Raw genomic sequence first — 16,501 nt, forward strand, 5'->3', positions numbered from 1 at the left:
TCTCTAGAGTTATACACATGCTTGTTGTAGAAAAGTTTAAATATACAGAAATGTAAAGGAAAGAAAATTAAAAATCACCCATAATCCTGTCACCTAGAGGAAACCAGTGTTAACATTTTGGAGTTTCAGCCTTTCTAGTGCATATTAAATTATTTTTTAAACAAAATGAAATATTATACACACCAGTTTTTACCCTCCTTTTTTTCACTTAACATGAGCTTCTTTTCAAGACTACCTAGCAGTCTATAAATGCACTCTTATATTGGACATTAAAGTTTATCCAAGTTTTAGGCATCGTTGTTACTGAATCTTTGTACAAATCCATGGTTATCTCCTTAGGATAAACTTCTTAAAGAATTTCTGTTAGAGAATGAACTTTTCAAAGCTCTTGATACATAATTTTATGTTGCTTTCCAGAAAGGTTGTACTAATTTATACTTCCATCCTTGGAACACCACGTATCATCTTTTCTTTAGATCTTTGCTAACTTAAATGGAAAAAGTGGTTCCTCATATTATTTCCTTTTCTTTCATTGCTAGGGATATTGAACACTTTGCACATGTCTGTCATCCATTTGTATGTTTTGTGAATGCCCACGTATTCTCTCCCCATATTTCTTTTGACATGTTCATTTTCTTCTGGTTTATGTGAACTCTTTATATACTAAAATATTAATTCTTTGTCATGTTGCAAATATTCTTTAGTTTCTGTCCATTTTTAAATGTTGACTATGGTGTTTTGTGTTTGTGTTTATTGTCATACCAAAGTTTTAAATTTTTATCCAATCAAATCTGTAAGTCTTTCCTGTTTGCTTTTTGTCTTTGATGCCCTTCCTCACTCCAATTTTATAAAAACATTCACCATTTTTCCGGCACTTTAACAGCTTCATTTTTTTTCAACTTTAACGTAAAGAATTGTACTGTGTGCCATCGTAGAGCAATGAGCATGAACTAAGTAAGGACTAGTTATCACCATTCCACTCCAGATTACCCTTAGCTATTTCCTTCTCCAACATCAGACTCTCCTGGGATGCCAGGGGGGTGCCACAGCCAGCTTCAGGCAGCCCTTCCTCTCCCACCCACCTCAGCATCACCCTGATCAGAGGCACTGCGGAGCCCGAGAGGGCCAGAAGAAGCTGCTGAGGTTCAGAGGGCAGTTCTCTCCTTCACAGAGGGAGACCTGCTTGGGATGTGCTCTGGTGTCTGGAAAACACACTGATCTTCTGAAGGTATTCTGGCCCAGGTACGGGGCCAAGGGCACTGGAACCAGGGCAGTTTTCGGAGCACTGGCTCCTGTGGGCTTGCACCCAGCCTACGGGCTTTGACCCACCTCCAGGGCATCCTGAGGTGGCAGGTGGGTGGCAGCCCCTCATAGAGTACCTGACTTCTAATTTTTATCAGTGTAAGTCAGTGTACCCACTCCCCATTTTCCAACACAGGAAAGACAGAACTGGGTGTGTGGAGCCCAGCCAAATCAGTTTACCTTGTCATCAAATCTTAAAGCAGTAGAGCAAGAAAGGACCTTACAGAGCACATCGTTCCACACCCTTGTTTGTTCAGATAAGGGTCTGAGCCTCCAGAGTGGGGTCATTACTGTCCAAGGCAGAATCCAGACCTTCTGGTGGGTACTTCATTGTTCTATTCATTCCTCATTCATTAACTAGCCCCTGCTGTGTGCCAGGCCCTGCGGTGGGCTTTGGAAATTTTAAAAGTGTCTAAAACTTATCTTCCTGTCCTCACTGTTTCACTGAGAGATACACGTATAACAACTAATCGTAGTACGGATTATGGATGCATTAACAGAGGTATGTACGGAGTGCTGGAGGAGTACAAGAGAAACGTGGCTAGTTCTGGCAGGAGAGGGCAGGAGAATTGGAGAGAACGTTTCAGAAGACAGAGCATTTGAGCTGGACTTTAAAGAAAAGGGAGATGTTCGCTGTAAGGGCCAGGCCACAGCAGCGGCAAACACAGAGTGGCTGGGAGTGCAGTGCATGTGCAGACTGGAGAGTGGTTTGGTGGGCGATGTGGTGGAAGGAGTTTCCTCTGCCCCCTTTGCTGCAACCAGCTGAGCCACTTGCTGTTCCCTACTCCCGCCTCCACATCTTAGCGAAGAACGCTGATCACACCTCCTCAAGCTTTTCCTCCTGCTTAACCCTCCAAGGGAATGAGGGCTCCTTCCCTGACCCTTGCATAGTACCACAGGCTTACCTTTATTACAGTAACTTTCACATCAAATTCTGAGGTGAGAGTAGGAAATGGGTCTTTTTCAAAATATGTATATTATAAAAGGCAAAACTATGGAGACAGTAAAAAGATCAATGACTGCTAGGGGTGGAGTGGACGGGAGGAATGAATAAGCAGAGCACAGAGGATTTCAGGGAAGTGAAAATACTCTGTATGATATTGTGATGACAGACATATGTTATTATATATTTGTCCAAACCCATAGAATGTCCAACACTAAGAGTGAATCCTAAGGTAAACTATGGACTTTGGGTGATAATGAGGTGTCAATGTAGGTTTATCCGTGGAAACAAATTCTGGTGAGTGACGTTGATAATGGGGGAGGCTGTGTGGGGTGGGGGGGAGGCACAGAGTGTATATGGAAAATCTCTGTACCTTCTTCTTAATTTTGTTGTGAACCTAAAACTGCTCTTTTAAAAAGGTCTTTTAAAATTAATTAGTTAAAAATACATGCTTGAAGTTGGGGAAGGAATGCAAATAGTGTAGAAAGATAGATCAAAAAAATAAAAAGAACAATGTTTTTAGTTTCTAAGTATCCAGAATCTCATGAGTGGTAAAGGGTTTATTACCTTGAAAGCGATGGGAAACCATCACGGAGTTTTAAGCAGGAGAATGAAAGGGATTTGGAGGCCAGATGGTCAGTTGGGAAACTTTTCAGGGAAGAGGTGTCTGCATTCGGGAGGTAACAATGGCAAAGAGAGGAGAGAATGGAGGTAGAATATACAGGACTCACACACCAGTTGGCTGTAGAGATGAAAGGGAGAGAAGAGATGATGACAGAGTTTCTGGTTTCTTCAAGCCACTGCCCTGACCATCCACCACAGATTCATATGAAATCATGCTAATTTCTCATTTAAAGCAGAAAAAGCTGAAGTTAGCCAAGTCCACACTTTAAAAAAGATCAATGGAAAGGGTGAAAGAACAAGATGCACATTAGGAAGTCATTCCTTTCTGGAAATACAGTAAAAATGATCAATATGTAGAATGGCAAAGATATTTTGCACAATATGTCTTAAAGTTCCTTCCTTCTCAGATTGAGGCAAGGTCTGTAGAACCACATAGGCCCAAGGAGGACGTAAGATAAGGCCGCTACCGGGTGGGAGAGTTTGCAGGTTGGGAGAGTCCAGTCAGAATACATTTATCACTCACTCTCTTAGACGTGAGATGAGCTTCAGTGAAGCCAGGCAAGCACATCTAACAGACCTACGTCTTATCACCCAAGGATTCGCGTTCACAAGGGTCCACGTTTCCTATGATCGGCTTTGTCTGACCTTCACCCCCTCACCAGCACTAGACTTCTGAAGACAGTGGAAGCTCTCAGTACTGTGACTGGCTCAAGTGTTCAAAGACTAGAGAACATGCTTGCCCTCGACATTCCTGAGTAGTTATTATGTGCAAGGGATTATACTAGATGGGCTATGTGATACTGTGAAATATAAGAGGTAGACCTTAGCCTCTCAGGATTTACTGTCTATTCTGATTAAATCACAGTCTTGAAGAAAACATCTCTTCAAACAACTATAGTATTTACTTTTAAAAATACCAAAGGGCGGGGAGGCGGTTCTATGGGACTGTCAGTTATATTTTTACTAAATATACCGATAGTAGATTTTGCACTTTAATTAATTTATTTCTCTGTTTCTCACTCCTACCAGATAATTTTCAGGATCAAATGAAACGGGAACTAGCCTACCGAGAAGAAATGGTGCAACAGTTACAAATTGTAAGATGCATTTCTACTTAAAAATAAATGCAAGGTGATGGGTTTGTTTTCAAACCACCCAATATGTATGAAGCTGTTTATGTTTTTGCCTTGAAATCCTTTGGTCCACTTCCCTCTCCGCTGGTTTAGATGCTAATTGCCAAGAGATTTACTTAGATGCAGGATAAACAGATGCGTCAGTACATTTCCTCTAAATGTAACTACCTACCATGTGTTAATAGACAGATGTGTACATTGTCTCTGAGGGTGAACCAGAGGTACCTGCATTGTCTTCCACTGTGCAAACTTCCAAACACAGCGCTGGGCTGCACCAGAAGCTCAGGGAAGGGCCATTGTCTTTGTCTTCCCCCTCCTTCCACCACCCAGACCTGAGCAGGCCCTCTGCTGTCAATAGAACTTAGTATAAATACAATTAATCAATTAAATTCACTTGAAGGACGATGGAAAGAAACGAATTCTTTCCAAATGAAGTGTGTTACTCTATCCTAATCATGTCTGAAAGTTGACACTGACAAAGATCTATTTATACAGAAACAGGGAAACAGGAAAATGTCTGATAAATAAATGTTGTGAGGTTTTATGTTTTTCGTTTTTTGAGTTGTTTTTTTCTTTTTCCTGAATTCCTCACCCTTTGTCCCCATGCAGATACATCTGGTATTATTTATTAGTGCTTTGAAAGCAGTCTCCCAAGCTTCCTCATTTTCATGAGTACAATGGGGAAATAATTTCTGCTTAGTTTTTGTAAGAGTTTTTATTTATTTATTTATTCATTGACGGCTGTGTTGGGTCTTCGTTGCTGTGCACAGACTTTCTCTAGTTGCGGTGAGCGAGGGTTACTCTTCGTTGTGGTGCCCGGGCTTCTCATTGCAGTGGCTTCTCTTTGTCGGGGAGCACGAGCTCTAGGCGCGCGGGCTTCAGTAGTTGTGGCACACTGGCTCAGTAGTTGTGGCTCACGGGCTTAGTTGCTCCGCGGCATGTGGGATCTTCCCTGACCAGAGCTCAAACTTGTGTCCCCTGCATTGGCAGGTGGATTCTTAACCACTGCGCCACAAGAGAAGTCCATTTATAAGATATTTTTAATCACCTGGGTAAAGACATACATTGATCCTTAGTGTTCTTCACAGCATGATTATTATAATTTGGGTTGCTTGGTGTTTCTGAGCTGGTCCACGTTATCCTTATACCATGAAACATGTATCTATGCAGACCCGCCTGTCTTGTCTAGAGAGCCAGGCATCTAGCTTTCTGTCAGGATTATTTAAGAAAGATGGTTATTGATGTTTCCTATCTGCATGGGAGAAATCATGCTTGCGTTAATGGAGATTGCTGAGAGTCATTTTGAAAGCAGCCTTGTAGTTCATGATGTTTTCCCCCATTCTAGGGGCTCCATTAAAAGTACTGCTTCTAACTTTAACCCTCCTTCTGAGGTTTTCCTGGATCTCAAGTGCTGGTTAACAACTCTCAGTTCTGAAAACCACCTCAACATAAGACCCTCTTAAACAGGATCTTTCTTCTTGTTTTGGTTTTGTTTGTGTTAGTTTTATTTGCACCTAACTTCACTGGCGAACAGAAGGATTTTCTTAATCAATTGAAAACTAATCCCCCACAGGGGTTAAAAAAAAGTGTCTACTCTTCTTAGCTTTTGATACCTAGATAATAAGAGCTACTCATTACTTGCTGTGAATTTATGTATTGTTTTATTTGTCCAAAGGAAGACTGTAAAGATAGAATCAGAGGTAGAAGGATATAAAATTTTAAGACCTTACTTATTATACATAGGATATCGTTTTCAGACTCTTAAAACAAAAATTGCCACACATGCAACCAAAAATGTGTGACTGCTGGGTGGTGATAAGCATAGCAAAATGGGCATTAGGAAAGGAAACTAAATAATTATTTCAGTGCCAGTTATTTAAGGCCAGTTATGTAATTTTAATGTCTTAATTTTCTTTGACATTTGGTTTCTTTAGTAAAAGAGGAAATGATATTGCATCCATGTAATAAGCAGGCCGTATTAATAAAAAATATCTCTTATCTTTTGAGATATTTGATACATGGAAGATACAAATTGGTATTACAAAATATCTTTATTATATTGTATTGCAAAATATTTTATCCTTGTATATTTATTTATCTAGACAAGTGTTATTAATTCATATTCCTCTAGATAGTAAATTTTCCTGGTTGCAAATTAAATTCTTTGGGAGGAGGTGGAATGTTTTCCCCCAGCCTTGTAGGTACCGTATAATTCCTGAAATCCACAAAGGTACATCCAGACTACCAACATGAAAATTGGTAAAATAGACATGATTTGTCCCTTCTGCTTCTCCCCCTTCTTTTGTGTCCCCTATCCTTAGATGCCCGGGTCTTCGTGCTACCTTCAACACCTAGCATGGTGTCTAACATCAAATAGGGATCAGTAGACATTTGTTGAATTAATCACCACCCATGGATGTCCCCTGACCCAACTCTGATACTGTCATTTAGCAATCCTCTTAATTCTTTTCCAAATTTTCCTGGCTTGGTCCTGATTTCCTCAAATTTTTTTTGTGCTGGGTAACTACTACCAAAACTACTAAAAGAAGGCATACAAGTGAATTGCTGGGAACTTATGTATTACAGCACCGTCCTTGTGACTAACAGATACAAGCTTTAAGGTCTGCAAACTTGAGTTCAAGATTCATCCTATATAGTTCATTGTATCAGTTTCTAAACCAAAGGAACCTGTTGTAAGGTCCAACCTAGTACCCTGATAGGGATATGATAAGGCACAAGTGTTTAATAAACATGAAATGCACATATAAACATAAAATGGTGTGCCGATACAAGTAATCAATTTTAATGGCATGCCCCTTCTCAAAGTAGTACCTCTATTAGTGGAACTATTTGAGCCCTGGTGGCTAGAGATATATTTGTGCGGGAAGGACCTTTGTTCACACTATACCATCTGCTTTAGAACTGAGGCAGCAAGCTCAAGTTTACTTGAACAGAAACTTATCCTGTCCCTTATTCAGCTTGTTGTATTTGCTAAAGTAACTGGAGAAAAATGTCTTTAGAAAATTATACCTAAAGATTATCAAGAAGTTGCTAGGTATCACAATTATTGACTTTCTCAATATTTTTAGTTGAATGCTCTAATTCATCAGTAAATATAGTTACGTGCTTTGCTCCTTGAGAACAGAACAATTCACCAAAAATTATTTTATTCTTTTATGTTTAAATTATTTTATATTTAAAGTTTACAAAGCATGTATTACAGAATAGTCATGTGCTTACAGAATAGGCATCTTTTCCTTTAGGTGAAATAAAAACCCACTCTATTCTGCAGTCATGGAGAATTCAAATATATTAAAACCATCATATTTTGTAACAATTCCCATAGACCCACAACGCATTTATCCTATGCTGTTGCACAGTGTTCTTATTCAAGATGATATCGAAAGCATCTTGGGTATCATTGCCATAGAAAGAAAACTTATGAATTTCTTTGGTTCCTCCATTTTTAGATTCTCCGCTGACTGTAATTTCTACACCATTGCTTCCTTTTACAGTTTGTTAAATGCAAAGTTGTGATGACCATAGGCTCAAATGATTGATTCTCTTTGTGTGTTTATAAATAAATGTGCATTTACCTAATGTGAGATTTAAAGCATATGCAGTTTATTTAACATTTATACATGGGCCACAAGCTAATATTTTTTTTTACAAATAGTTTAAAATGAGAGTTTTACAGTCCTTAACACAGTTTGTGTTATAGTCCACCACCTCTGCTCTGGGTTTTCAAATGCTTAAAATGTCTTCATTACCAAACCAGATTTATTTATACAAGCGAAGAAATATGTTCCTCTCAATATGAGCCAAATACAAAAGTTTTAGAATTTAGCACGTTCATGAAGATGTTAGTGTTTAGTATAATAAAGAGCAAAAGATTTCTCATTCACAAGTGAGCTCTGATTCTAGGAAAAAAGTGTTCAATTTTTAAAACAAAACCATCATCCCTTAGGATTGAGAAGAAGGTGAAGAAAACATTACAATGTTATATGTAAAGTATATCTCAATTTTTAAAACATTTTTAAAGAAGAAAGTGAAGGCATTTTACTAAGTGTATAACCATTCTTAAAAGATTTTTATTAGACTGTAGTTGATTTACAATGTTGTGTTAGTTTCAAATGTACAGCAAAGTGAGTCAGTTATACATATACATATACCCACTCTTTTTTAGATTCTTTTCCCATATAGACCATTACAGAATATTGAGTAGAGTTCCCTGTGCTATATAGTAGGTCCTTATTAGTTATCTATTTTATATATGGTAGTATGTATATATCAATTCCAATCTCCCAATTTATCCCTCCCCCCTTATCCCCTGGTAGCCATAAGTTTGTTTTCTACGTCTACAACAGTGTATAACCTTTTGATTAAAGTTTTTCCAAGGACTGGAATATAATGTAGTTTACAACATGAGCCGAGACTACTGTGATGCCTTCATAACCTTTTTTTAATTTTTTATTGCTAATTTGGCAACAATTTTTTAAAGCAAGTACATGTATGTATAAGCTACTACCGTAGGTTTGTTGAAGGCATGTCATAGTTGAAGACATAGTTGTTAAAGACATTAGTCATAGCTCTTGAAGGACGCTGTGAAGCTGCAACAGAAAACGCATGATAAATGGCTAGACCCAGACTCACATCCTTTGAACTTGCTGGATCGCTACCAAGGGGCGCGTAGATTGAGAAAAAGTGCTTTTAAAATATGCTAGTCTTGAAGTGCCCTCTGCTGTTTTTCCAGAACACTGCAGTCACACACAGCCAGAGGGAACCAGTCTCAAAGTTCCTCATTAAAGCCTCAATTAAAATTAACGTTCAACCAATAGATTTAGTATTAATGTTTCGTTCACCGTGGACTTGTAAAGAGTCAGTTTACAACTTTCTGATGGTGTGAGCGCTGTGCTTCCTTGCAGGGAAAGGAGCGGTGACAGGTCTTTATCGTTTCTGGAGGAGTGCTCCCTCTTTGGCAAGGGCACAGCTCTTCTGTGTGGTCTTTTCTTGGAGGTTCTCCAGTATTCATTAGGATGGGAACTTGCCCAGATTTCTACCGTCTGAACACGGAGAGCTTTTTAAAATATGTTTTACATATTTTTAAAAGGTAGATAGAGCACTTTATTTTTAGAAAAAGATCCCTGGACCCCTAGAAGATTTTGATTTTGTGACTAAATATGTAACAAGTAGAGGACTTGACGTTAAGTCTGAACTTCCTTGGAAGCTGCCTTAAGATTCTCCAGGAGACAGACTTTGACTACAGTGGGTCCTTTTCCAATTATTGATCTATTGCCTTGCATCTTGACAATGCAATGACTCGTTTCTTAATTATATATCCTTTTTCTCGTCTTTCTCCTTTTGAGATGTTGACCCACCTTAATGTCTGAGCTCAGGCTAACTCTCTCGGCACAATCTAGGAAATTATCTTTTTTGGTAAAATCTCAATACTTTTGATAGACTAGAGCCAACTAGGTGATTTAGAAGTTATATAGCAACTTTGAGGAGTTTTGTCCATGCCAATCTTGGTGATTTCCAAGCTGGTCAGAATGAAACGAAAGCTCTTATGAGTTCTATTATAGGAGATTTACATGGCATAATTATCTTTAATGGAGCCTCTAAGATCCTGAGCTCCCCCAGTTGGGGAGTATAGAACCTGAAGCACCATCAATCATAAAGGTGCCCATTACTTGATGTATCATAAGAAAAGAAATTTCCAACTATTATTCTCAGATACCATCAATTATAGTACATCCAACTTCAGAAATGTTAAAATGTGAGGGAAAACACTGCATCTTAGAATCAATGAAATAGGATAGTTTCCATGAACAATCGGGCCATATGCTAATATATTCTTTATTAATCATTCATGATTTTAGACTTGGAATTAATGACTGTCAGCTCACAACCTGAGATTAATAATTCTTCACACAGATTTAAATTTCAGTCTGGAGATTTGGGGATCAAATGTGCTTATTTGGAAATGTCCTTTTTTTCCTGAGTCCTTTTCTTAAATTTCCTTATCAGCTTCCCATCTTAATGAAATGCTGCATTGTTGTTTCTGAAAAAAAGAAAAAGGCATTCAGACTTAGATCGGAAAGTAGTGCCCTTCAGGCAGTTTTCTTTGGGTTAGGATGAGTAGTTCACTGGCTTTGATGAGATGGCGCATGGTGATATTAACTTATATCGTGCAGTGCCTGGCAGAACAGACACTTACTAAATCTTCGTGGCATCTAATCTTGATGTTGAGAATGCTTTCTAAATGCGAGAGTGACACAAATACATTTTATTAGGTAATCCTTATACCCCAAGGTTTACATCATTTCTACTTGTTATCCTAAATAATAGAATTCCATTCAAAGCTCTCTGATATCATGCATTTAAAGGAAGAGGTGATCCATGTGTTTTGGCATGTTGTTTCATACACCATAATGGAAAATCAGGATTCAAATATGTCTCTGTTAATAGCAGGTATAGCATAACCCAGAGTGGAAAGAAGAGGTAACTAGAGTAGGTCCCTGTGTAACTATTCTTGTCATAGTTATCTAGCTAATCTCAGCTCTCATCCTAAATATGAGATTAGGACAACTATTTATGGTCCTATATGAACCATTAATTTCGATGCTGCTATTAAGGCCTTTATCAGATATGTCTCTATCGTATACATCCATGTTGTGGCTGTGTATCAAGATAGTGAGGTGGTTATTTTAGTCTTCTCTCTTTTCTTCATTAAAAAGACTGTTTGAGGGCTTCCCTGGTGACACAGTAGTTAAGAATCCGCCTGCCAATGCAGGGGACACAAGTTCGAGCCCTGGTCCAGAAAGATCCCACATGCCGTGGAGCAACTAACCCCATGCGCCACAACTACTGAACCTGCGCTCTAGAGCCTGTGAGCTACAACTACTGAGCCCGCGTGCCACAACTACCAAAGCCCACGCGCCTAGAGCCTGTGCTCCGCAACAAGGGAAGCCACCGCAATGAGAAGCCCGCTCACCGCAACAAAGAGTAGCCCCCACTCACCACAACTAGAGAAAGCCTGTGCGCAGCAATGAAGACCCAACGCAGCCAAAAATAAATAAATAAATTTAAAAAAAAAAAAGACTGTTTGATTCAACTAACCAGTTATTATGGCAAAATGGTCCAGCTGGTCTTAGCCACAAGCATCCCTATAGATTTGTAGTTCCTTCCCATTAATAAAGGTTCATGTTTATGGACTGCTAGATCAGGAGAGCAAAACATAAATATGCTGGGGATATGGGGAATGTATATAACAGTGTTCAAAATATTACCTACTTGAATGACTATAATTTTCTTTCCTTCACTGCTTTTACATAATATCAGCCATAGTTCATGTTACATTCTAGAAGGCTGAATATTTCTTTAAATGTAAAACAGATTTATATCATTAGAGTCCTGAATTTAGCCTTATAATGATGAAGATAAGTAACATAACTAGGGTTAGTAGAGAGGCAAATCTAAATAATACATGTAGTCCAATTTCAACAATCTGAATTCTCTAATGAAAAGTAGCATATCAAATGCGATAGACTTTCATTCAAAACCCCAGTACTGAAAAGTACTTTTCAAGTTTATCCAGGTAGAATTCTCAAGGGTCATATTTTCCATTCAGTGCAATTATTTCTGATGCTTCTTAGTAGTTATTGGGAAATTACCCAGAGTAATAGTTTGTGTTTAGTTAATCTTATTTGTGATTTATAATGATAGCATATTTCCTCACTCTAATTAAATGAAAAATTACAGTGAACTAGTTTGTAATCACACTCTTGTTTTGTGACCTTGGACATACGTTATAACATAATAACTTAATTTTCATACCTAAATAAAAATAAGAATACCATATTACTAAGTGCAAATTTTTGAAAATTTCTTAAGTGAAATGTCACATAGGAACCTCAGAGACTAGCTGTAGCAACAACCTAGTGGGATCACCTGTTCTGTCCTGATATGCTTTTTAACAGGCCTTAGAAATGCTATACCCCAGAAGCCCCATACTGCTGGGCAGATGGAGACCTTTTGTCCTCAGGGCAGATCCACCAGCATTCAAATTTAGGCACAATGAAGGTTCTCCATTATACATGTCTCCAAATTTTGCTCACCTGGATAGTTTTGCTTGTTTTTATCTTACAGATTCCCTATGCAGCAAGCTTGATCAGGAAAGAAAAGCTAGGTGCCCATCTCAGCAAAAGCTAAAAGGTGAGCTCACCAGAGGAAACAGATTTTCCTTAACTCCCTGAATTGGTATTGCTTGGCTGTATTCTTTACTGATGTACTTGAAATAGCCCAGGGGATTGATGATGTTGTTTAAGCCGATACACTGTTGAACTTCATTCTAGGCATGGGGCTTCCTAAATAAATGGCTAAGTGCATGTTATAAATTCTGTGGAAAATTTCTAAAACGAAGGAAATTCTCAATTCAGTCTTGCAGATGTGATCTTCATTCTGTTTTGAGGTTTTCTACTCCTTCCAGTTCCTCCTGACACCCTGATTCCTGGTCCTCTGAAGGAAACCGGAGTGTCAGAAGCCATGCTTATTATGTTTTTTCTTCTCTGTCTCTCCTTTGCTTCCAAAATGTCTTCCTGAAACCCGACTTTCAGTGAGTTACTGACAGATGGTGCCGTGAATAACTGCGTGCGACATAGACCTTTGAGAACTTCTGCTGCAGGATTAGTCATTCATTCTTTCCCTAAAACAATCCTTGTTTCTCTACAGCTGAAGCCAGATCCAATGTCACATACCTGGCAGCAATTTAAAAGACAAATATTCTGGACTCCTAAGGAAAAGAAGACAGTAAACATTCAATGACTATATTCAGAATATACCTAAACATTTCAAAAGCAACTTTTTGATTATATGGCAGAAGATATAAATAATTGTTAGAGTTGAAGGAATGCAAAAACTAGGATATTGTTGTTTCTCTGACAATACGTTAGGATGACCTAGCAATTGGAACTGCTAAATCAGGGAAAAACTCAGATGTCAGAGGTGGTATTTATAAGTGCTCATGGCTAACTAGGATTGTGGTCATTTATCAGTTTTATTTGCTCCCATCAGAGTGATTCTTCCCACTCCTTCCCTCTGGAACATATTTTCAATTCAATAGAATTTACTGGCCAAAAAACTCTGTGCAATGCAGGGTCATGGTTCCTTTTCTTTCCTTCATGCCTCTTTTCTGCATATCACAAGCCTCCTCTACTATGTGCACATGACAGTTCTACTTCTTGCCATTATCTTTATTAGTGATAATCTTCAGTATTTGTCTTAAACAGTTATATGTATGTCACATTTCATTAGGAGCTCAAAACTCTTTCCAAGACAGTCTCTCATTCACATGCTTTCCCTTAATTTTACGCACAGGGAACCAAGGTACAGTGAAGAGAGATGTGATGTATTTTGTCTCTGTTACAAAGCCAGGAAGAGATTCTAGGGCTCCTGATTTTAAATGCATTGCCTGCTTGCTCCTTAAATAGGGACTTCTTGTCTTCTGTGAGCAGATGTTTAGCAACAGAGTTGCTCAGATAATAAGTCATTCTGTTTTGGGATGCTCAGATAATGTCATTCTGTTTCCATCTCCATGAAGTCATACACAAATGGACCTGTGAGTTTGGTTTCATTCTATATCTTCAAGTATTTTTCTTACGTCTGAAGTTGACTTTGGGTGATTTCTTTCTCATCATTGTAGACCAGATTTGTCCCAGCAGTGTGAAATGAATAATTTTAGAACATTCAGAGTCTAATAAATCTTAACGCAGAATATCAAGGTAATCAAAGCAAGAATCATCCAAATTAACGCTGATAAACCCATATGTATAAAAGTTTGAAAATGTCAAACTACTTTCCTTTCAAATCAAAAAGTATATATTGGGATGTGTTTTTTTAAGTAACCTTTTTATTGAAATATAACACACATTCTCCAAAGCCTATAAATTGTCAAGTCATACAAGTCATGAAGTCTACAAATCAGAGCTCAGTGAACTTGCTTAGGTTTCTAGCACCCAGATAGCTACCTTGTGCCCCCACCCAGTTACAAAAGATTGGTTTTACCTGTTTTTGAACTTTAGTAAAGGACATTTTATAGAACGTTCTCTTGTATCTGGCTTCTTTCACTCCACGTTTGTGATTCATCCATTAGAATGTAGTTTGATTTATACTTAGGAACTTCAATAAACTCTCTTTCTACCCTTCCACTTCCCTGACTCATCTTCTCTGCTTGTCAGACATGAGCTGCTCTTGCACCTACAAAATGAAGACTTACTGCCCAGAAACCACGCCTTTGATGGTGACATAGTGTACAGTGAGGTGGGAAAAAAAAAAAAAAGATTGATTTGTGTTTAGTAACTAATGCTTCCTCCATGCTGATTTTGTTTCCATCCTTGCAGACAACAGGGATTTCTCTAAGTAGACCCTGGTGCTTTCAGAAGATTAGTGGTTACTTAAATGCTGAGCTAAATCAGCCAAGCAGAGAATCACAGCCATATTGTGAGAGGCAGTATTCGATTCTCAACATGCCAAGCCTGCAAGGAATTACCCCAAGAGAGATGACAAAATAAAAATCATTACACCAAGGGAGAGAAACAAGTTCTGTCTTGCTGAGTGACCACAGGTTTCCAAATTAGGGACTGATACATTAATGTCTTATGCAAGAGTGACCCTTAAGGTAGTGTGCTGTGTTCTTGCCACCCAGTGAATTCCAATATGACTATTAAGAGGAGGAAGCTTTTCAAAACCACAGGCAATCCACTTAATAAGCTGAGCAAGTATTGCCACATATCACTGCTCTACAAATCATTTTTGCCCTATGTTAGGACACAAGAAATTCCATGTCGAATCAAAATAAAAGTCCACCCATACCAGGGGAGTAACAGTGCAATTCCGTTAGAAGAGCCAAATTGCTGTTCTTAACAACACCAACCTCAAACTTTAGGCGTGTACACTGAATAACTCTTAACTTTCCCTTGATAACTCCTTAAAGATCCATTATACATGGATTTATCTAAACGTTTCTTCAACCTAGGCATAGCCCCTTTGGGGCAATGAATTCTATTTGTTTAGCTACCAGCTGTGTAAACTGTAGTTTATTTTATTTATCTTCAAACTACTTTCTAAAACAAGCCCTTGTAGATTAGACGTGGTACAGCTCTGCATATTTGCTTTATTGTGAGCTCACGAGTACAATGGAAGTGACTTGAAAAAATATTTCAAAATGCTGTGTGTATAATCCTTTCATCTGGAACTGTTTTGAACACCGGAATTATTCCTGATGGTCTGCCTTACCTTTGGTCATTAATGTGCCCCAGTTCCTACACAGACGCTCCAGGATAATCTGTGTGAAATCTGCACCCCAAATAAAAATGTCATGATATTAACACCAGTTTAATATTACTTTACATTCTTTTTTCCCCAAGCTCCTTTTAACATTATGCAAACGTCGTCCCTGTGACTCAGTGAAATACTCATGTCTTTCACAGAGAACTCAATTATTTTACGTAAGTGGAAAGTGAATCATGGGATATGGCTCATTCATAGTCATACAGAAACCTGCTGAACAAGCTGGAGATAATGATAACTGTCATTCATTGAGCACTACCCATGCCAGATACTGGGTTAAGCTGCCACATTCTCTCTTTTGATCTTTACAAGTCCATAAGGTTGATCCTATTACTATCTCCATTTTATACATGAGAACGCAGAGGATCAGTGAAGTCACTTAGCTAGAAAGTGACAAAGCCAGGATTCAATACAGCTCTATTTGACTCTAAGCCCCTTCTCTGTCTTTCTAGGATCATTGGGCTGGTTTTGAGAGTCTGGCTTCTAAATCTGACACTACTTCCCTATGTCATCTGAAGTAATATCACTTAATCTCTTCGAGGCTCACTCTTATCTATGAACTGTGGATGGCCAAACCTGATCAAAGTCTCTGCCAGCTCTAAGTTTTGACTATCACTCTTGCATGCCAGTCTTCTGCCAGATTCTCTCTCACAAAGGGCCTGCTTTTATTAAAATCTGTTCATACAAAACCCTATATAACACCTGAGGGTGTAACCCACCTACTTTTTGCCTTAGGTCTTCATTTTCTTCATCACTAATTGCTACTTTGCATCCTTCTAGAGAGTTTGAAAATATCATTTTTTCCCCTATCCTAACAATATCTAACTCTTCAGTAAACGGTTATTTTTATTTTGTTATTTTTATTTTAATTCTGGGATAATTGCTACGAAAAGAATAGCAAGAAAAAGGTCTTAAAGGGGTGTGGAGGGATTGTAATTGAACATTCTGTGTCTTCCTTTTGTAACAATCAAAGATGGGGGGGCGGGGGGGGGCATGTCCATTTCTAGCCTCTGTCGTCAAACGAAAGAGAACCAGGTTCTTTCAGGAATCTCCGTTGAGAATGACAGTGTGCTGCCACACTTCTAAGGGCTTTACATCAATTATCTTATTTAATCTTCAAAACAACCCATTGAGAGAAGTACTGCTACTCTCA

The 16,501-nt window shown here is 38.5% G+C and overlaps 1 protein-coding gene across 1 annotated transcript in view; it reads left to right on the forward strand.

Annotated features, from left to right (window-relative positions):
• SKOR2 (SKI family transcriptional corepressor 2) overlaps positions 1–16,501 on the forward strand; it is a 49,802-nt gene that overhangs the window by 24,123 nt on the left and 9,178 nt on the right. Inside the window, exons 6-7 of the mRNA XM_082354646.1 lie at positions 3,899–3,966; positions 12,151–12,216. Of these exons, the coding sequence (XP_082210772.1) occupies positions 3,899–3,966; positions 12,151–12,213 (131 nt within the window). The 3' untranslated portion in view covers positions 12,214–12,216. The remainder of the gene's footprint in view (positions 1–3,898; positions 3,967–12,150; positions 12,217–16,501) is intronic.

The sequence above is a fragment of the Balaenoptera borealis genome (assembly GCF_965194805.1).
Source record: "Balaenoptera borealis genome assembly, chromosome: 14".
Taxonomy (NCBI): Eukaryota; Metazoa; Chordata; class Mammalia; order Artiodactyla; family Balaenopteridae; genus Balaenoptera; species Balaenoptera borealis.